A 22424-nucleotide genomic window follows, 5' to 3' on the forward strand; every position below is an offset into this window, starting at 1 on the left:
CACAGAGGCAGAGGTTCGGCGTCTTGCTCAAGGACACTCTGACAGGGATGGACACGTGGATCTCAAAGGATTTACCAGTTCATTTTAGTGATGATAGGACTACTATGCCTGACCCCTTTCTTTTCCCTGGCGGTGGAGAAAATGTGGCATCACTGCAGTGAGCAAATGTGGCCAAAAAGGCGACATCATGATCTTTAACTCACTTGGAGATATTTGTTAATTGGACTAAAGTCTGTCTGGGCCTTATGACACCTCCTCTGTTATTTCAAAATGCCATCACATCTATGAGAATATGTGAGCCTGCTGAGCTAGACTGAATTTAAATTAGAACTGGATTAGAATTATACTGGCCATCTTGTGGTATTAAGTTTTTCTGAGAAAATCTACTGCAGTCTCCGGAGAGAAATCAACACTGGCTCCCTCCACACTTGAGTCAGGGAGGCTCACTGTTGCAGTTTGACACACACCGTAACGTGCATTCATCAACACAAAAAATGCCCTATTTGCACACACCGCACTTCAGTTATGTTTGCCTTTAATTTATGCCTCCAAAGGGAAGCATAAACAATTACAATTACTTGCAGCAGTCACAGTAAATCACGGTAAATCAGAATACTAAAACAACACGAGCAGATTTACATGCAAATTGGCCCAGGGAAGGTGGCCACATCAGCGTTTGAGGTTTGCTGTTGTGTGTTTCAAGACTACAGAGTGCCTTGTAATTTCAGTTGTGTAGCCCATAAACAACACACTTCACTCCAAAGACAAAGTATAGTATACAAAGTGGTGCATTTGTAAAACTGCTCCAAACTTTTCATAAATCACAGCTTTCATCTGGAACCGGTAGGCAATGCTGTAACCTTTTCTAGTGCAGGTACTCAAATGCACTCCATCTCCACTCATTACAGTGCTAGACTACCGTGAAGTGTCTCCAATAGTGAGCCACAGGACTGTTCATCAGAGGTGACGTACAAGTGGGAGCAGGGGATTGGGAGACTGATGGAGCTGTGATCCAAACACACGCTCTGCACCTCCACAACAAACCGAAGGAACAGATTTATCTGAGGAGAATCAACAACAGTGCTTGGTGTACAGAGGCGCCATGCATAATTAGCACTATAGACAGAGTGAACAGAAATATGCCCAGACTGAAAACAGCACTGTGATTCAGAGGAACACCAGCATAAATAGGTGCTTTTGTGGTCTAACGTACTGCCAACATGTGTGAGTAGGTTTTTTTTTTCTACTGAAAATGAAAAGATCCTCATGTTTTGAAAAAATATGTTCATTTTTGAAAGTGGAGGTAAAATAAAGTCCTGCTGTGAATAGTCTAGGCAAGTGACTTCCACTGTGGATGGAAATAACAACCCAATGTTCCATGGTTTTGTTCAATAGACTTTGCCCGGGTTATATGCAAAACACACATAATGACAAAAATCCTTTATTGTTACTGATAAAACATTTCATAAAACCCACACAATGTACAAACCCTTCCTGAGGAGCAAAGATAAATAATAATAGTGTGCTTGAAGCATCACACATGGATATTCAACATCTGTATAAATTATTTACAAGCATTAATTTTTAAAAAACGGCACAATTTTTCAAGGCAGTAACATAAATCTCAGGCTCCAGATGTAAGGTTGGGGCCACCAGATGTGATGTGTTCAATATGTATTTTGATATCAAAAGACAGGGATTATTCTTTCTTTCTTTCTTTCTTTTTTTTAATTCTCAACAAGTCCCATGAAAAGACAAAAACCAACTGGGCTCTAATCCGTCTCTCAACGTCTATTTGTTTCTACTGAAAACTGAAAACTTCAGAAACAGGTTGCAAATATGTAGTTTTGTTTTCAAAAGGGGCTAATTCATTTCCAGAAACAGCTGGGCACTGTAGCTTTTAGGAAACGTTGCTCACACAGCATTAAATAGCGCATTTGTCTGGGACTATTTTCAGCGGGGGATTAATACACATTTGGTGCTCTAGTGAGTAGTTACAGCAGCATGATGATATATGTGCAATTAACTCAAACAAACTGCTGCGACCATGTTTACCGTAATGATGGACCATGTCTCCCAGTACAACAGTCTGGCTGATTAATCTGTTTTTATTAGTATCTGGACAACAGTGGAGCTCTTGTCTATAGCACATTAGAATGAGTTTGGCTACACACACAATACTTGTGAGTACAATCGGTTCGTGGTTAGTTTTTTTTTTGACATGGGACATTGACTATAAGAAAAATATAGACTATCACCAGCGTTATTTTTTAAAGTACAGATGAATTTGATCATAATTAATGACAATAGCATTGATATCACTTGGTGCAAACTAAATAACCAATTTCCACAAGTACACCCCTGAGTACAAAAAAAAAACATTATAAACCAATTAATACATAATCTGAAAAGTAAGAATGACGTCCAATCATTTTTAATGTGCTGTCCATGACCCAGTGAAGAAAAGCAAATTGCAACACTGTGCTTTTTCAGCAGAAAGCATGGCAGCTCAGGTCTTTGTGAAGCCTTCATTCATACGCGGGTGTGATTATTTTCCAAGTCATTTAAGTCACATAAAAGCATCTAATTAATAAGCGCCATCCATTCGTCGTATCCCCTTCATAGTTAGCTGAGCATTACTTCCGAGCGGCACTGAGGCGAATCTCCTTAATTGAGAAGTGAAGTAAGAGGCATCTGTAAACAGAGGGTGCAAAATAAATAGTTCCACGTAGATTAAGACCAGCCCCCTACGGCTAATTTCTTATTTCATAATTGTCACTGCTCCTAAGGGTCAAGGCCGTCTTGTGCAGGGTCCCCTTCTCATTTACTTTACTGTTTGTCACTATTAGACCTTCCTAAGACACAGATATTCATGCAAGCACCTCAAGAGCATTTTGTCAAGGTAGGGTTGTTCAGTTTTCATGAGGAATGCATGAGTGGACGTGAGCTTGGTCAGGAGCTATGGATCACTGAACTTGTCTTCTCTGGGCAGGCTCTTGGCAAAGTTTGAAGCTCGACCAGCGCTCCAGAAAACACAAACAGTACAATACATGTGGGTCCGGGTCTGTGTGTGTTTGGAGAGAGGTGTTGTTGACGGAAGAACATTTTCTGTGAAAATCCTTCATGTATCATTTGGCATACTGGTAAATATTTAGAAAAAGGGCAGATTAAGCCTTCATCTTAGAGATGATTTGTCAAGCAGGACTGAATTTAAAAAAGTTATATTTTATCATCCCCATGGAAGACACATTCATTTCTTTAACAAAAAACAATGACTTTAGTAATGAGATACCATGGCGTGACAGCTTTTCTGAGTGCAGAACCTTACGCAGTCAGTCTTGCTTGGTGGTATATTGGATCATGTCTGTCAGCTGTTTGTTCGTGTCAGTGGATGTGGGACGGTTCTAGAGTGTAGTCTGCTGACATCTGTCATCATCTTGGTCTCCCTCTGTGAGCCTGTTGCTGGAAAGACACAACAACCCCTTCATTGCCAACATGTCACTGAGAAGAAGCAGAGCCTCAGACACACAATGCTACTTTTAAAAAACTGCCACAGTGTCACAAACACTCAAGACTAAATACATTTTTATGGCAAAGGGACGACTGCCAATCATAAAAATGCAACATCCAGTTAAAGGGCGCTGTCAAGCATCCTTCAAGCAATGCCTACTGCAGACAGAAGCACAAACTGTTGAGGAGACAGTACAGGTAGAAGTGGGCCTACAACACTGCACACATGGAAGTAAACAGGAAGCATGACATGAAATGACAGCTGCAAGTGTACATCTGAGAGAGAACCATGTGTTGGAAATCTGTTTAATCAGCAAACATATGGTACCTGTTGGCTGCAGTTTCAAACTCTCATGCTGTGTCTCACTCACCTGTCGTGGGTTGGTGAAGTGGGCCGGGTGCCCGTGGCCGTGGGCATGGGTGTGGGTGTGGCCATGGGCATGGGCATGCCTGTGTGCACCGGCATGCACATGGCCATTTCCAGGATGGCGATGCGCATTGGTCCGCTGTTGTAGGTTTCGTTGAGCCACTGGTATGTTGACGGGGGGCCTGGCGGGGTGAGGACGTCTAGTTGGGGATTTGTGTTGAGTGTGCGTCTTGGGGAGGGTCTGGAACTGTGCGAGGGGTATAACAGGAGGAGGAATTGGTGGATGCTGAGCCCCAGCGGCAGGAGCTTGAGCCTTCGGTCCTGGGTGAAGCAGGGCAGCCTGGGTCTGTTGTTTCCGACTCTGAAATACTTGCGCATTCTCAGTGTGGGATTTAAGTGCGGCCTGGGTTAGGTTACTGGAATTAGGCTGGGCAGAATGGTATGGGACTGGAACTGTGCCTCCTTGGCTAGTGTGATTGGCACCATGTATGACAGGCTGTGACTGCATGCCCAGACCTTGTGGTGGTGTTTGGATCGGTGCTGCTCTATGTTGGTGGGCCATGTGTGCCTGTGGAAGGTGATTAGGATCAGCCAAAACTCTTGTATCTGCACCCTGTGGTGCAGTCAGTCCCTGTTGTGTTGTGGGTCTTTGTGACATGGTAGAGTGTCCTACAGAGGCCTGCTGGCTCATGAGAGGCAGCGCCTGGGGGCTATTGCTGTGTGTGGCTTCCTGCCTGGGGGCGGTCTGGCTACGAGGCGGATCTCTGATGTCTCGCTGAGCACTCTCCCTTTGTGTGCGGGGGCTTCTGTGTGTGTTGTGTGCAGCCTCAAGCTGTGTTACATTGCGAGTGTTTGGGCTTCGAAGATCAGCTGAACGGCTTTGCGACTGTCTGTGCACTGATGGTGCCTCTTGTCTGGTTGGAGCTCTGCTCCACAAAGTGTTTTGGCTCTGAGGTGGAGCCTGAGATCTGTTTGGCGTTCTTGCCTCTGGCATGGGAGGATAGGCAGTGTAGTCTGTAGTGTCAGAGGGGATCTCAGGTGATGATTGTCCTCTTTGATGCATACCAGGATACGACGGTGTCCCTCGGAGGCGATCCCATGGCACCTGTCGACGGGTGGAGCGCGGAGTGGCATCATGTCTTTCTGAGTTTCTGTCAGAGCGGCTGTGATGGCCTGTGTCCTGCTGGTAGGTCTGTGTGTCTGCATTTCGCTGGGAAATGTTATTACTGTTAAAATGTGTGTATCCAGTTGGTATAAGTCCAGGCTGAGCTGCGTCTATGTGACCATTCACTCGGGAGTCACTAGGGTAGGATTGCCCACTTTGCATTCTGGGACTTGATTGCTCTGTATGTGGCAGGTTTTGTTGGGTTTGTGAAGCGTTGACATTAGCTGTGTTGGTAAGAGGAAATAAGCTGTCTTGCTGAGTCAGTTGGCCGTTGGCTGGGTATGAGTTAAGATTGACATGAATGGTGGGCATATGTGCATTGTTGTTATGCTGGGCAGTTTGTGGCAGTGTGTTAAGGCTGACGTGGACCGCCGGAGGTTGGGTGCCGCCCTGGGCAGTGCCTGCCTGTATGAGAATGTTAGAGTTTTGCCGCTGTGTGTTTGTGAGTGTGTTTGCATTCTGAGCATCAGTGTGTGTGAAAGCCGGGTTGTCAATGCCATTGTGCGGGTATGAATTGGTGTTCTGAATAGCATTGTGTCGGACTCCATTTGTGTGGGTATGATCATTGTGTTGGTGTGTGTCAGAGATATGCAGGCCGTTCAGTGGCAGTGCCTGTTGGTTGCCACTGTTTTCACGCGCAGCGGTGTATAGGCGGTCAGGTTGGCGGGTGTGTGTGTGATAGAGGGTGGGGTGGGGACCTTGGCCCAATTCCCTTGCACCATTAGGTTGTGGATCTGGAGGCTTAATGGGAGCAAATGAAAAATGAGGGTAGGGTGAGAAGAGACAGCAGAAGAAAGATGGAATAGAGGTATTAATTTGTGGAAAGCCCTCAAGTATCATCACATGGACAAGATAAAGACAAAATCAATGGTGAATCATATGCAAACTGCTATAGTGGCTTACTATAAGATGGGGATTTCGGTTTGTCTTCGGATAAACCAGAGCATCCCTTCGTCCTGAGTGACCTGTAGTAATAGAAATAGCAAACAAAATAACACTTAAGTGCAAGAAAAGGTGGCTGAGCTATTATGGAAAGCACAAATGGACATAGAGATCCTTAAAACATCCTTTTACAAAGTGTTTGACTCAAAATAATGTACAATTAAATGAAAAGTGGACAAACAAAATGACCATGATCGAGAAAACAGACTTACCCCTCCTCCTTCGCAAGAGAAAAACAATGAGCAGGATGAGGAGCACAATGATTATGATCAGCAGCAAACTTCCAATCACGATCCCCACCACTTCCCCTACGTTCAGACACGTGTCTGAAATAGAAAGAATGGTGTCAAAGGGGCAGAATTAATAAAGATAATGAGTCTAGAGCTCAGACAGACAAGAGGAGAAAAAGAAAAAAAAAAAAGATAGAGGCGAAGAGGGAAGATGATGAAGTACAGCAGAGAGAGAGGGAGAGAAAGAAATGAAAATAAAGAGAGGAAAGTTGGTGTGTGTGTGTGTGTGTGTGTGTGTGTGTGTGTGTGTGTGTGTGTGTGTGTAAGTCACTGAATGACTTTGACCACATTCCCACCAGATCAATCTCCCAGGATACTTTCTGTCCCTCTCCTGTCGCGAAGACAGATACAGGGACGGAGTCCAAAACCAACCGTCATCATTATCAGTCACAAGGAGGTCAGCGTCCACCATAACTCACCCACGATGGCCAAGTCTGTCCCCTGCTCCGATGTGCCTCCAGTGATGCTGTTTCTGGCCGTGCAGACGTACCGGCCACTCTGATTGGTTGAGAAAGTCTGAAGGATGAGCACCCCGCTGCCCGGCTGGCCCGATGCTACAGTCTGCCCATCACGTTGCCATGAGAAGAGGGCAGGGGGCAGCGAGTCAGAATCGCAGGTGAGGCGCGCCGTCTGTCCCAACAATACATCCCCTCCACCGACACACTCTTTTGGGGTTTCCTTGGTCAGTACAGGGGTGTCCGGGCCATCTGGTTTGGTGATGAGCAGAGGACATCATTATCACCATCAAAAACATTTGGTGCTCAAGTACAACAAGGAAAATCTGATTCGAACACACACATTATACACGAGGGACATTGTGCATTCAACATCCTGCACAGAGGCTGAAGAAAGTAAAAGAGGAAACACTTCGAGTTACTGCAGCCTGCTGTTCAACACAGAATTTACATACTACCCCTAAAAAAGACTCTCATTTCAGGCTATATATGGCAATAAAAAGTAAAACAGATTCCTAATAGGAATGGTTCGACATTTGGGAAATAAGCTTATTCACTGACTATAGTACCTGGAGTCTCCGCTGGTTGCCTGGCAACCTCAATGTGACTACAAGTCAATGTGCTCACTCAAGAAACAGTCTAGCACATAACCCCGTGTAAAACCACAACTTGTTTTTACACTTTAGTTTTTGGATGGATTCAAAATTTTAAATATTACATAATCATTTTCCGAGCTTTACAAGTGCTGGAGGAAGGCTGGTTGTTTCCCCTGTTTCCAGTCTTTATGCTAAGCCAAGCTAAGCTAAACTAAGCTAACAGGCTGCTGGCTCCAGCTTCATATTAAACAGACCATTTAACCAAATAAGCATATTTCTCAAAAATGGCTGGTCAACAAAACAATGTGTAATTTATTAATTGATGATTGTCATTCAATTAATTTCAAATTAATCGTAATAATAAATCATTCATCAAGCAAAAACGCTAAATACTAGCTTTGTCTAACTTCTCAAACGTGCAGATTTGTGGCTCTGTTTCATATTATTGTAAATTAAATGTCTCTAAGTATTGAGCTGTTGATCATACAAAACATGACATTTCAAAATGTCGGTTTAGCTTCTGGGAAAGTGGTATTTTACACTATTTTCTCAGAGTACATAGACTGAAAATATCTGGAGATGAACCAATAAGAAAAATAATCATTAGCTGCACCTCTATTTTTATGACTTTTAATCAGAAAGCAGTACTGCAACATCCCCCGTGAGGGTGATAGCTCAGATTCAATCTATTCTCACTTTCTCTAAGTTGCCATACATTGGCTTAAGTGCAAATGTGCACTGTTAGATGTTAGAGAACAGGAATGCGGAGGGTAGTCATTGCAGCATATTACTGTAAGACTGTCACATTAGAATTAATTATGTGATGAAGACAGAAGCAGCACAATAAGCTTATGGAAGAATGTCCTGTGCAATCTGAGTGTGATTCAGCACACTGTATGCAGTGCAATATGGATAAGCAGATAAGCTACTGTTATTTGCAGTGACTACAGCAGATTAGCTGCCACTTGTCTTGATCAGTGTAAACTCACAGAAGACAGTGAGCCTCTCTGTGGCAGTTTGGGCGCTGACAAGGTTGCTGACGATACATGTGTACTCCCCGGTATCATCCCGTCTGGCGGGGTTGATGACCAGAGAGCCATCTGAGATGGTGATCCTGGAGTCTGCAGTGATGGCTGTGCCTCCTTTTCCCCACTCGACTGTAGTCTCTGTCCCAGCAGTCCATGTACAACTAAGAGACACATTTCTCCCCTCCACCGCCACTGAGGGAACAGCCAGACTCACCCCGGCCACTGGAACTACAGGGAGAATAAAAAAATAAAGATTTCTCTAACAGAATACAGAACTACCCAGGAGAGGTATCTAATGGCATTATTACTGTTGGTATAGAGCATGACAGTATAAGAGAACACACTTCAAAAGTTGGAGTGACAGGACAATAGAGGGCAGTTTTATTATTCTGTGGAGGATAATTTGTTGTAATCAAAGCAAGTGAGAGCTGGGAAGGGACAGGATTCAGATAGAAGCACAGATGGTGAATAAGGGGGCAGACGGTATGAGTGGTAGCTGAGATGCCTCTTGGCGGGCAGCCTAAGTTAAATAATTGGAGAGGGAGAAGAGAGGGCGTATGGACAGAGGAGGAGGCAGTGACTAAGAGAGAACCACAGCAGCAACAGCAAACAAACAAACATTCAAGCAACTACTAAATAGCTCCAATCACTTGCATTTCTGCAGATTTTCCACTTGCCTGTGACTCAGAAGTAGCATTTTATATTTTAGAGTTTTAGCTGCTTCTCATTCCCAGAGTAAGTTTGGGTGAGTAAGTGGGAGGTTGAGAGTCCTGTTCAAGGATTCACCTGTTCAATGTCATGAGCTAGCTGTTGTGAGTTACGAGGATGTGACCCCCCCCCCCCAAATACTGCTTGTGGTAACAGGGATGAGAAAGAGAGTACATCATCCCTGTGGCGTGGGTGGACGACTGAAAATAAAGAGAGACACTGAGCTCAAGTTCAAACTCTATAACAGTACTGACTGTAAATGAATGCAAGTACTGTATGTACTGAATGTAGATGTAACGCTACATTTAAAATGCTACAATATCAAACATCTAAGAGCATGAGCGCCGCATATCAAATGAGTTTTGATTAGCATAAAGCCCCGAGCCACTAGCTTCATCCCCTCCTCCTTTTTCATTAATTTTACCTCGCCTACTATGGGTCACTAATTTCATTATACCTCCCAGACTAATTCTCTTACTTCCCAAATCCTCCCTCTCCTCTCTCTTTACTCCCTTCTGGTCCTCCTTAACATTATCGCTTCACTCAAAACCTCCCTTTCCTGCTCACTCCACCAGCCCTCCCATCTTCTACTTCCCTCCTCGTCTCTCTTAAAATGAACTGACGGGCACACTGTTTATCTCTTACCAAACACCCTCAGCTGTATTGATCTGGAGTTAGAAGTCAGGCCTGTGGTAGCAATGGGGACCACATTCACTGTGTAGTTCCCCGCGTCCCGGAGCTGGGCGCTTCCGATTCGGAGCTGGGTGGCGGTGATGGTGACCCTGCCCTGGAACTGGGGCACTGTATCAACCACTGCATTTCCCCCAGCCCACAGACCCAGAGCCACTCCTCCTTGGTACTCCCATGTCACAGACAGGACCTGAGGCACTGTCAGCACTGTAAACACTATCTCAGTACCAGTTTGAACCAGCACCGGGTCGATCTGGAACTCGATCTGTACCTGGTCCTGAGCGAGCAGCACGTCGGCAGAGAGGAGAACTAATCAGAAAAAAAAGGAGAATTAGTTGCAGAAAAGTACATTTTCTACTTAATTAAGTGCTTTAATTGACTCTTTCCATTTTATGCTACTTTATACTTCTACTCCACAACATTTCAGGTGTAAATTTTGACAGCTATAGTTGCAGGTTTTACATGATAAACAACACAATGTACTATGAAAGATCAAACCACTGGTTCAAACATTTCTATCTTATGAGACGTTACAAATTAACAATGTCTTGTTGGGGCCCCTTGTCACCTTTCAGATGTTTAAGAGTTGTTAGCGGTTTCCCCTCTAAACTTCTCAGACGGTTCCATTTAAATAATTGTTTGAGGCCCAGAAAGGTATTAATACTGCTCTCACCACTGCAGAGAACTAAATCTATAGATACACACAGACTGGGCTCAAGGGGTAAAAACCCATTAGTAAGGTACACACACTCTTTTTTTCCTTGCAGATTTCACACCATGTTTTTTGGATTGTAAGTGATCCCAAGCTAAACATCTATTTTGTGTTTTTGTTAGCCTGACTTAACATAAGCCGTGTCAGAATCATATTTGCCGTCTCCCTTCTCAAGAATCAGCGGTGCATAGGCAATTTTTCAAAAACGTTATAAAGAACCATTGATTTTACACATTCAGGCATTTAACTGTTGTATGCTGTTTGTCCATTTGTAATCTGTATGTGAGTGAGGATGGATGGGAAAAAAAAAAAAGAATCTGCTGTTTTTGTATTTGGCTGCCAGTGCTTCCTCTTGTTTGTGTTGGTATTACAGATTAAGGCAGGGAAACCCAGACTGAATTTTCAGTGCCCTTTTACTGGCATATAAAGCTACCACGCAAGAGCGCTCTGGCCAATGAATTGTAGTGATTCTAATCAATATGGTCTTGATCAGTCTCGCTGGACTGCCTTTACACGATTCTCACAGGGGAGCCAAGTATAAAATGACAAGAGCCAGCAGCTATATGGATTGCGTTCAGGTTTCCACACTGAGGCGTTAAAGACAACAAGTGTTTCGGCGCTCGATTGGAAATATCAGTGGCCTCGTTGCTTTTACAGTAGAGACAGAAAGATAAAGACTCATCGAGTCAGGAGGGAGGATCACCCACGGGTGACGCAGCACAGTTTCAGTTACCTTCATGTCCTGTTGGAAATATGACTGTAAGAATTGAATATCTTACAACTGATTACTATAGCTAATATAAAACTGTGTAAGTGATTTAGATGCAGATACCTTGAATGAACAATGGCAAGGAGCCCAGAAATCATGACAATAAGTGCAATGAAATTAACCGATGATAAAACTGTAAACCACAGAGATTAACTGGCAGCCAGAAAAGTTTCCACTTCCCATTGCTGAGCTTCAGGTTTCTGAATGTGGGTCTGATGGGTATAACTGTTCATTCTAATAATCCGTCTCTTCCAAGCTAACAGCTGTTTCTGGAAATGTAAAATAAATAACTTCTTGTGCACCAAAGGATCCTTGTCAGAGACACATCTACCAAACCGCAGGCGTTTAGAACAGAAAAAAAAAGCTTTTTACGAACAGTGTAGGTTGTTTCACTTTTGTGTAATATCAATTGCCAATAGACAGCCGCTAAATGAATATTTAATTATATGAAAATGTTGCTGATTATTACTTTAATTATTATCTTTCATGCATGAACAACAACCCTTAGTTAATGAACAAATTAAAATATCATTTACATTCCCAGTGCTTATTTTCTTTGCTCATCTTGCTGCAGCAGCACAAACACCAAAAGTAGATCTTTGCTGCTTGATCGTTTTCATTTTCATGGATCCAATACTGTCATACCAGTATAACCAGTATAACCCTAACAAGAAATTTTGAATGGAAAAAATTGGTACTACAATAACAGATACACTACTCATACAAGATCTCTACAAACATATAAATGTCACAAATGGCATGAAAGATCAAAACCAGCGATGTGTTAGCCTGTCAACATTTTCCCACTTGTCAATCCTCCAAGCCCATTCGTTCCTACTTGAGTCGTAAATCATTAAAGACAAAAAATATATATGGTTTTTAATTTTTTATGTAAAAGGTTTTATGTAGTTTTCCTAAACAGATGAGAACCACAGTGCATTTCTTAAGTGTTTTTACGGCATGTGGGATCGATTCAAAATAAACTCATGTTTGTAATAGAGGAATAAGCCACATCAGGCTCTGGCTTCATGGACAATACTTGTTAGAGAAATCAATACATTGTTGGTTTTGATCTTCACCACCAGCCTCGTTAGTTAAATTTTGCATGTTGTGCTGGTGACCAGGCCTTGGAGACACAACAACACCCATATCACAGGATTCCTCCTTCAGATCATCTTCACAAATAATTTTCATGTTTATTTTTTGATTAAGGCTCAACTTATGCATCTATATGAAATATTTGTTATATTTTTGTATTACACGTGTTTTGAAAGTGTAAAAGTTCAGGATATTGTCTTCCCTGTGTTTATTTATCGAATCATAATGGTCAGGTTACAGGCCATGGTATTTGTTTTTAAATGCCAGTTCAGTTGGACTTAATAATAACCATGTTGAAGTTTTATTTTCATGAACAACCACCAAGTACCTGTATTGGCAGGAGGCCTTTTGTTCATGCATGAACAACAGCCGTGTAGCTTGTCATTATATTCTAAAACGATAGCATCGCCCATCCCTATCAACAAAACAACACAAACAGAAACAAAAATCTCCCAGTCATTCTGGGTCAGCCTGAAAGCTCAGATGCAGGAGCCAGGGAGGAGTCCGTGAAGGCATCACGTCACTCAGTAGTCAGTGCACAGATGGGAATGCAGCCGCGCAGGTTTAAGAGCAGTTAAGGCGAGCTTTCTACTTGAAATGCAATTGTTTTAAACACGTGTCTGGAATACCACAGCTTCTCTTCCCTGCCCTGTTTTTTTCCCCCACAGTACTGACTCTACCGATACTCTTTAGAGACTTCTGTGAGCTTTTTGAACCATTTGAACGGAAGAGGTGTCTGTCAGTGCAAATTGTTTTACCTGCCAGTGACAGACTGATAAGGAGCAAAGGTTGTCTCATGTCGTCAGTCAGGCCGGTCTGTGGAGAGATTAAACTCTTTAATATACAAAATTACTTTTGCTATGAAGTCTGATAAATCTTAGCAGTTTTTAGTAGTTTTTTTTTTTTAACAGACTTTGTCCAATAAAGGCTGTACAGGAGCCTTGCTATTATTACTGTGCTATATATACACACACCATTCAGTTCAGTTTATAGCTGACAAAAAGACAAATATTGTCTCCTGAGCACTGATAAGAGAATCAGCTTTTTAAGACTCACCGAAGTATTTTTCCCCTGCAGTCACGTTCATTTTTGTACCGAAAAATAGCTGCGTATTGGCTTGTGTTTGCTAATTAAAGCGTTTACTTCCTGTTCCTTGACTGTTACCTTTCAAGGACACACCTGTTCTCTTAAAGGGTCCGCAGCCATATATGTGCAAGCACTGTTCCAAGGTAAAATTGTGCCGTACGAGGGAAATATTGTAGACGTTGTATTCCACTAAACTTTTCAGATTAAGATTTAACATAAAAGCATGATGAAATTAACAAAATAAAATGTATTAATTTAATTAAAATCAAATAAAACTGAAAACTAAAATAGCATAACATGTAAATACTCAAGTCAAGGACCTCAAAATTGTATTTAAGTACAGTACTTTAATAGATGTGCATTGTTTCTGTCCACTATAGCGTTGACATGTTGATATGATACGTTGAATGATAACATTAAGAATCAAGGAGTAAATACGAAAAGTAAATCTTACAGTATTCGATATTTTACAGTCCACATATGACAAAAACATGTTCATGAATGTAATGTAATTGGTTACATAAATACATAGATAAATGTAATGGGTTTAAACTCATTTTTCTTATGTTTCAGTTTTGTTGAAAGGGTTTTAGATTAATGAAATTCATATTGATGAGCGAATGAGATAGTGCCACACTGATAACAGAAACCATATCACTTTTCAGAGGATATAATAATTTTATTTTCTCTTAATGGTTATTGTTGCCCTTTGGACATTCATAATTCATGGTCATTTATATTATCACTCCTCACGTGTAACACGGAAGTTATGATCTGATGAATTGGCTGATAAAATTGTATGGAGGTAATAACATTATGCCTTCCTTTCTTTTCTTAATTTGTTCACTGCAATGATATGGATAAATGTGAAGCAAAAGCAGACACTAATTATTTTGCATATGGAACCAGAAGCATATGTTGATTTATGAAAAAAAAAAAGGAAAAGAGGCCAATACGAGGGCAAAGTGTTGATTTTTTTCAGCTGATGTATTAGTGCCACCCACTGGCTAATCCCAGCTAACAGCACTCTTCTCTAGACAAAAGACTCGGAGGGAGCCACAGCTGTTATTCCCATGATTATTCACAACCCCTCTGCAAATACAAATGGATTTATAATCAGTTTTAAATCACCTTTTATATCTGAGCCCCAGGATGCATTTCCTAAAGTGAAAAACTGCAGAGCTAAGCCTGAAATAACTGATGTCATTATGTTTCACTGCTCTAGTAGAGTAAAATAGGTCTTCAGCTGACAAAACAATCTCATCTCAAGGCTATTTAGTAGCTGTTCTGGAGCTTTTGATCTTATTACATCATCTTGTTTGATGGGAGATTTTTCTTCCCTGTTCTTGCCACCAGCTGATGCTTAAATTCAGATTTATATGTGCTGGAAAAGGCCACAACATGACCTTAATTCCAATATGACTCCATTAAATCAGCACCGGATTCACTGTTAATGAAGCAGACTTTGAATTTAAGGGTCTTCTCTCCAACTTCACACAGACCAACCAAACTCTCCCAGGGGAAAGAGAGTAAAATCATTGGCATTCCCCTTTACATGCTTGGAGATGTCTCTCAGTTGCATGCGAGGAACAATTCGTGAAAACAATTGGAATAGAGTAATTCATATATTAGCTCATCTTTACATTCCAAAGCCAAGACAAAGTATAGTGTCTTTAGGGCAAATGGTGTTCATGCTGGATAAGAAATCTGCAGTACAAAGCCTGTTTCATAAGACTCAGTTCCAACATTGTCATTGGTTTCCCTTCAAAAGAATACCATTGCATTTTATCTCTTTTATATCTGTTTACTAACAGTGCAAAAACAGTGGTGTGAAAATCCAAAATCAAACATGTTGTATTGTTGTGGGAGCATGTGCTCGGACACAGGTCAGAGAAAGGATGGGGGGGGGGGGGGATTTTACAATGGAAAGTTCACTTATTTAAAACACAAAGCAGAAAGAACCCTCTACTGTACAGGAAAGAGAGGGGGGAGTTGGAGGGGGGGGAGGAAACTGCTTGAAAATAAGGTGACGCCTATACGTGACTCACTGACTGGACCTGACAGGCAGACACAAAAGGCCAGAGAGAGAAGAAGAAGGTCCACAAACATTTTAGCTTCACATCTGTTTGATGTTGTTTGCTGTAACAGCTGTAGATCTGGAACTCTCATCTGTAACTAGATTATTTCTCGATGGCAATTGCTTTGAAGATATTGTTTTATTTTGGGCCATAAATCTACTCGCTGATTGAGTCGCATTGCACCTTAACCTCTGAGAAAGTGAACACAGAGCGGAGGAGCTCAGGCTCGACAGTATTGTTTGCCTCACCTTTGGAAAGGTACGTGAATCCTACTCCTGGGTTTTGATGTGGATAACTTCAAGGTAAACAGCAAGGTGAATTCCAGGTTATATTTAATGCATGCAGGTTGGGTTGTGTTCCTGCGCTGCTATCAGTATTTCCTCTCTCTGTGTTTTTTCTTGTAGCAGCTGTGCTTGAGGGGGTTCATTTTAATTTTGGCAGCAGACCTGTCCTCATTTTGTTCCAACTTCTGAATCTAGTGCCGTCTGCAGTGCCAATACTGTTTTTCTTTGGATACTTCACAAATAAATTAAGAACAAAAAAAAGAATACCCCAACCATTTGGATTACATTTTTAATAGAGGTACATGCTGCTTTAATTGTTTGTTGCTCTCACTCTAATTTCGCATTTTCTTTGGAGGTGGTGTTATTAGTCTTGCTATGGTGGCACCCCTGTTGCATGAGTACAGAGGAAATGGTGTGCTGTTGCTGAGGTCATGGACAAATTCCTCTCTCTGTTCTCTCTCTACATCAGCAGGTGTTATGGATCGACAGAATTTCCTGTGCTGGAGAGTTGCCCTGCTGCTTCTCTTAAGTAAGACTTTTTGTTGTCGGCACCATCCTAATGATTTTTAGTGAAAAACGAATAAAATAAAATATGAAGTCAGTCTTAAGACAACAGTCAGTTGCCCATGGAACGCTAAAGCAGGTTTCGCCTGCTGTAATCTTTCCTCCTGTGCTTTCAGTATAAGGGGTGGGGGGACAAAATCCACAGTCCTTATTTTGTGCAGGAATACATTCAAGAGTTTATCCGAAGGTAATGCAGGGCTTCAGCAGTCTGAGTTAGACAAATCAAGTGGATATCTTCTAAAGTTACAGCCTTTTTAGTACAAATGGCCTCTTTGTGTCTATCCTTCCACTGCAGCTCAACAAGGAAACACTTTGTGCAGAGACACTAAAGGGAATTTGGCTGTAACTCTAGGAGATATCCAATTGATTTGTCTAACACAGACTGCTGAAGCCTTAGTAAAGACCAACCAGTCATCCAACCGAAACAACCATATAGGTCGTTTGTCCGTACCCTCGGATACAACCCGTAGGCGTGTACCAGCAGGGCCTTCGTCATCATGGCAACAAGAATAAGTTTGTGGTAACAGGTTGGTTAACTTCAGGCATCATAATTACTTGGTTAGGTTTAGGGAAAGATCACAGTTTGGGTTAGAGTAAAAACTTCATTAAGATTAAAGGACCTTTGTCATCATGGTGACAATAATAAACAAACGTTAAAGCACGTAGACCAGTCATGATGAGAAGAAACAAGTTGACTATATGTTTCACACAGGAAATGAACAGCAATCACTGTGTGAAAGTCCCATCAGCGTAACTATGGCTTAGAACAAGCTGCCTGCACAGACAACCTATGGGGTTGTTTTTTAACAAGAAGACAAGAAGTCTTTTGCCAGGACTGTTCACTTCACTGAAAGTGCATTAGGAAAGGTTCTTATAGTGGTCATAACAAATGATTTCACTGTACACATGGGCACCTGACTACTGTTTAAAGATAGATTTGCAAAATTGTGAAGCTATCCTTCAAATCTCCGAGAGCACTCTGACACACATGCAAAAGAACTGCTGTAAACTGCTGTTTGCATTGATGGCCACATTTGCATTATTTACATCTCCTCCATCCTTTGCCTATCAAGTTAAGACACATGATTAATACTCCTTGAGGTAAATGCACACAGGCTTACCAGGTCCACTGCAGTTGTGACACAGATTTTAGGATATTGATGTGGTTTGATGGATATCACATTAGGCATGGCTGTTGTGCACTATAAATCATCGCTTGACATTGTTTGACAGAAAGCAGCCATACATATTCATAAAGCACATACTGAGGACGGAGATGAAGTATTATGCCACTGTTTGTTTTATTAGCTTCCCGTTCTGCCCAAATGCAGTGCAAACCCTAAAAGGTCAAAACTGATGAATATGAAATACTTTGGGTCATCGTGGCCAGCAGAACAGGAAAACATACTGTATGAGGCAGGTGAGTTTAAGCACCAGACACTGATGAGCATGAAGTAACACAGAAATGGTCCACTCTCTGCCCTCAGTGCCATGTGGCCTCCAGTGTATGTCAGTGCACATCCTCAGTGAGCAGCCTGTGCATGTAATCCCCGGCTCCGCTCTGGTTCTGAAGGCCCGGATAGAGCACGGACCCCTGGAGGAGGTCTCCACGGTAACCTGGGAACGGGAGCCCGAAACTGGAATAGCCCCCACGAGAGTGACACTGGCTACCTGCCCTGGCAACAGCTTCAAGTGTGTTGGCACGAGGCCAAAGGTCCGTGTGAACGTGGAGCAGCAGGAAACGACACTTCAGATTAATGAATACAGCAGAGCGGACGGCGGTGTGTACACTGTGACTGTGACGGATCACACAGGAGCCAAGACCCCTGCACAATGCATTGTCAGGGAATATGGTACAGTATGATGCACGGCATGTGAAGGAATTTACTGTGAAGTCTCTTGTGCACATTGCAGATGATGCTGAAACAATTACTCAATTGATAGGGTAGTTAAAAATCAATCAATTTCAATAATTGAATAATCATTTTAAAGAACTTGAGTCAATACTTTATCAGTATTCAACTGATCCTGGTCCAATTCTACAGACGTTACTTCCTTCCCTTACTCTCCTGTAGGCTGAAAAATACAACTCTGTAAAAGATCTATGATGTTCCCTGGTATACCACACCCCCGTCACAGTGAATGGACTTTTCTGAAGGTGTGTTCAAGCTAAAAATGGAGTGTTAAGTGACCGACATTTGAAGGATTTGCATGTTTTCTCTATCTCAAATCAATTTTCGACTGTATTTCTTTGCTGATAAAAACAACCACAAAGTCCATTTAGCAGCTGCTCCGGAGCAGCATTACATAGTCTTGTTTTAATTTTTACAACAGCAGTTTATGTTAAAAATAAATTAAAAAAAGAAGAAGTCTCATAAACATACATCTCAGGGTAATGATATGAAAGCAGAAATATTTCAAATGATCTTCAGCTGACCTTTGGAGAGTTAACTCCAACAATTACCAATGGTTTTATGAATGTGCTTTAATTTCACGCCAGCAGGCATTGTTTCTTTCTGATGGCGGTTGTCTCATTTAATAATGAAATGAAATTTGCCTATGGGCACCGCTTTGTGGGTCTCTCTCTTTGTTTCTGTGCTCCTAGATGATTTCGGTCTCACTGTAGCTTTCTAGTTTTCCGTCAAAAGCTTCTTTGCTTTTACTCTCATCTGTCTGCTCTAACGGTATCAATTCATCAGCTCCACTCTTCTCTACATCTGCTCTCTCAGCTTTCAGGGTTTTCCATCATCCCATTCTCCGACATTAGGCCTCACTCTCCGGTCCCATTATAGTCTGTGAAACTGAGCCAGTTTCTCCTGACAGCATTAAACATCTCCCATGATTCTCTGTCTTAGACCCTCTCGGACGGCCATGTGCCATTATTCTCATTTTATAATAGATCGACGCCTACAGCTGAACACTTCATATCTCCCCTTGTTTCTATCCAGCTATACATTTTTACCTCCATGGTTGTCACCCATTTTCACACTCTGTTCTTCTACCTTTCCAGAGGCGGTGAACCACGTGTCCGTCAGCATCAATGTGTCTCACTCCTCACTGGTTTGCGGCGAGGCCTGGGGGACGGACCCACGCTTCTACTGGCTCCACGAGAGAGCCACCATCACCAAGACTGTAGGAAATGTCTCACCAGATGGAGCGACATTGTCAGTGACCATGACCCCTATATGTGGCCACTTCACCTGTGTGGTTAGCAACAAACTGGGTTACAGTTCTGCCACCTACACTGCAGGTAGGATTTTGACACTGTTGTTTGTCTGTGCCTCTAACATTGTGCTTGGAAATGTATGGCCTGTGTGCAGTTTGCAGAGATTTGCAAAGTGCATTTGCTGTATTATTTACCTTTCTTAAAGATACACAAATTAATATTAACAATGGAAAAAATAACTATGGCCACCTGACTTTGTATTTTCCATCAGCTCTACAGCGTTTTAGCATCTTTCAGCTCATTGTTTTGGTTTATGGCCCCAACATACATCAGTGTTGCTTCCAGACACAGTCAGGTGAAAAGCTCTGGCCTGCTATCACCAAACAGCAGACATACAGAGTTAGCCACTAGGTGGTGGACATAGCGGAGAATTTAGCAGCTACAGGGCCTGATATTTCCCTTCACCTTCCTGGTGGAGACTGAATCTTGGTGGCCAGAAACAGAACTCCAAATAAATGATAAGGTTGCTCCCTGTCTGCTGGATGTGTAAATAGGAATAGGAAACTGTTTTCAAACAACTTCACCATATCAACATGTCAGTGTTGTGCGTACAGCTTGTTGTGATGTTCCAAGTAGCCAAAAAAAACATCAGGTACACCTTTGTACTTTATGTAAAAAAATCTATTTTATGCTGCTGCTACACAACCAAGAAATTCCAGAATAAAATATTGTACTTTTTACTTCATTTCACATTTATCTGACAGCTTTGCACATTACAGTTTTACATACAAAATATATGAGCAGCCTTAAAAAAATGCATGCAAATCAAACATGCATGATTGGTGAAGGATTTAACTACCCAGCTGTATGTGAAGTAGTTAGAATCTACTCATTAACAAATGCTCGATGCACCTTAATGCATCAGTAATAATGACCCATTAATAATAAATATGATATTTTCAAAGGGAACATTCTACATTCACACTTCATGAGAAGTTTAAAGTTTGATAGATTAAGTTCATTTTGCAAACAATAGTTCCATATTTGTACCAAGTGAAAAGACCTGTACTAATAAAGTACTTTAAACTGCTGTGTCACTACATTTACTGACATAAAAAGGAGCCAAATACTTCAATTATGAGATCATGACAACAGTCGATAGGATGAAAAGGTGGCTGTGCCTACTGACATCTTATTTAAAGTCAGCTCATCAGACTCCTTTATACCATGGCTTGTGTCTACCTGAGCCGTGTCCTGATTGCACTTTGTTCTGTGTATTGTATCACTGGTGGTGTTTCAGTGATAAAGGATTTTCCACAGTGCGATCAATAAATCACTACCACCACTACCGCTCCTGCTGCTAAACAGGCAAGACAAATGCAGTTCTTCGTATCTGCCAAGAGGCGTGATGATCCGAAGACACTCAGGGTATTTCAGGATACCTCCTGTTAGCTTGTGCTCTTAGAGTCAGTATAAGTGACTGTGCAGACGTTTTGCAGTGGACCTCTCTGGCCTTTAAGAGCAGCCATGTCAGATGACTTGTTTTTATTTTATTTTTTATTTCTCCCCCTCATCTCATCATCTTCTTTTTCCTACTCGACAGCACCGTGTGAGACAGAGGGCAGAGGAACGACGGCAGCTATAGTGTGTCTCGTCCTCCTGCTGCTGTTTGGAGGAGTGCTGGCATTTCTGCTGTGGTGGTACAGTAATGCACATAGACAGCGGCAGGCACAGTCACAAATCTCATTTCAGGCTATGCTCTGATCATAAAACCATACACTGAGAGAAAATAAGACACAGGGGAGTAGCTCCTTTAGAAAGGAGAGAGAGAAAAATGAGGGTACAAAGTGAAAACAGTGAGAAGCTATAGAGTCCTCCCACATGATATATGACACACATGGAGTATGACAGGCCAGGGTGTGTCTGCTGACAATACAACAATCACAGTCAGCTCAAGCCAGTGTATGGTTTGTCAGTGCTGTTTGGTCTAAATTTATCTCTTGGTTTCTTTTCAGGAAACACAGGCACAGTTACAGAAGAGAGAGACTGCACGAACCTTTGGATGCTTCCATCTAAAAAAAGAAAAAGGTCCAGGGCTTCATTTTTTGTTATTCAGAGGTCTACGAGAGGAGAACGGTGAATGGACTTGACTATGAGGGAGGGACTTCCTGTCCTGTGAGCAGTATGACCTTACACTGCAGTGGAACAATGTGAAGAGTGAACTGCTTGCTGGCAAATAAAAAATATCTAAAAATGGATATTCATCTTGAAGTGCCGGCAGTGTCTGTACACTGCCTCCTGCTGGGCTGCACCTGACACTGTGTATTTAACAGTAAAAACAATGATCATTTTGTAAGCTTGTATCAACTTTGCAATGTATTTTAATGTACTGTATTGTCTTCGTAATAAAATCCCCACACAAACTGTGACAGAAAATTACTAATTCAACAATTCACTTGAATAAATCTTAAGAAGACCGTTTCAGTTTGAGAAGACAGTTTGGCTTAAATTTTTCATGAGTACAGAGTTGTGAGCTCTGTTATCTTTTTTCTCATCTGCTATTACTACAAGTTTTTACAAATCTTCTGCCTTCACTAAGCATTTAGGTTCACAGCTACGCATCGAGATCAACACCCTTAAAATAAAGGGTGAAGACAGCAGCTGAAATCTTAAATGGAAGCAATTTGACGATTACAAATCAGAAAAAGATGAGATTACAAAATCAGGAGTTACCCTTTGTTGTAAAAATGAATTAATGCAGTAACAAAGACACTGGAGTCACAAAAATAGCCGTCAAATTAGTCATGTTGCCCCTCATGCTGGGGGAAAACAAATTATCAGGGGTGAAAGAACAACATGAAGCCCCCATTTGAGGTAAAACACAGTGTTGAATCTGATACACATACACATGAAGTC

General features: G+C 41.9%; 2 protein-coding genes across 10 annotated transcripts; one reads left to right on the top strand and one right to left on the bottom strand.

The window, feature by feature from the left end:
* Positions 1-1425: 1425 nt before the first annotated feature.
* Positions 1426-13771, bottom strand: si:dkeyp-97a10.3 (uncharacterized). Of its 2 annotated transcripts, none has more exons than XM_056381098.1 (9): positions 13387-13771; positions 13089-13146; positions 9707-10060; positions 8315-8581; positions 6694-6981; positions 6197-6310; positions 5946-6007; positions 3882-5783; positions 1426-3456 (listed from the first exon to the last, which is right to left on the bottom strand). In XM_056381098.1, the coding sequence occupies exons 2-9, from the start codon at positions 13126-13128 to the stop codon at positions 3433-3435; spliced, it is 3051 nt and encodes a 1016-aa protein (XP_056237073.1). In that variant the 5' UTR covers positions 13129-13146; positions 13387-13771; the 3' UTR covers positions 1426-3432. The 2 variants fall into 2 exon arrangements, with proteins under 2 accessions (XP_056237073.1, XP_056237072.1); XM_056381097.1 differs by having other exon boundaries at positions 1426-3462; positions 13387-13770.
* si:dkeyp-97a10.2 (uncharacterized) lies at positions 6751-21992 on the top strand. Of its 8 annotated transcripts, XM_056381106.1 has the most exons (6): positions 15450-15752; positions 16248-16307; positions 17830-18195; positions 19353-19592; positions 21112-21208; positions 21524-21992. In XM_056381106.1, exons 2-6 carry the CDS (start codon positions 16256-16258, stop codon positions 21582-21584), a joined length of 816 nt encoding a protein of 271 aa, XP_056237081.1. In that variant the 5' UTR covers positions 15450-15752; positions 16248-16255; the 3' UTR covers positions 21585-21992. The 8 variants fall into 8 exon arrangements, with proteins under 8 accessions (XP_056237077.1, XP_056237079.1, XP_056237082.1 ...); XM_056381102.1 differs by lacking the exon at positions 15450-15752 and adding an exon at positions 6751-6890 and having other exon boundaries at positions 21112-21992; XM_056381104.1 differs by lacking the exon at positions 15450-15752 and adding an exon at positions 6773-6890 and having other exon boundaries at positions 16251-16307; positions 21112-21992.
* Positions 21993-22424: the final 432 nt, after the last annotated feature.

Source organism: Seriola aureovittata, chromosome 7 (genome assembly GCF_021018895.1).
Source record: "Seriola aureovittata isolate HTS-2021-v1 ecotype China chromosome 7, ASM2101889v1, whole genome shotgun sequence".
Classification (NCBI taxonomy): domain Eukaryota; kingdom Metazoa; phylum Chordata; class Actinopteri; order Carangiformes; family Carangidae; genus Seriola; species Seriola aureovittata.

Bases quoted from the DNA above. Each gene is read 5' to 3' on its own strand.
- si:dkeyp-97a10.3 (XM_056381097.1), bottom strand. From the start codon at position 13,128: ATGAGACAACCTTTGCTCCTTATCAGTCTGTCACTGGCAG. The intron at 6,982-8,314 runs GTGAGTTTACAC...TCACCAAACCAG, and splicing joins AGAGAGGCTCACTGTCTTCT to ATGGCCCGGACACCCCTGTA. The intron at 6,311-6,693 runs GTGAGTTATGGT...TTTCTATTTCAG, and splicing joins GACAGACTTGGCCATCGTGG to ACACGTGTCTGAACGTAGGG.
- si:dkeyp-97a10.2 (XM_056381102.1), top strand. From the start codon at position 16,256: ATGGATCGACAGAATTTCCTGTGCTGGAGAGTTGCCCTGCTGCTTCTC. The intron at 16,308-17,829 runs GTAAGACTTTTT...CTCTGCCCTCAG, and splicing joins TGCCCTGCTGCTTCTCTTAA to TGCCATGTGGCCTCCAGTGT. The intron at 19,593-21,111 runs GTAGGATTTTGA...CCTACTCGACAG, and splicing joins TTCTGCCACCTACACTGCAG to CACCGTGTGAGACAGAGGGC.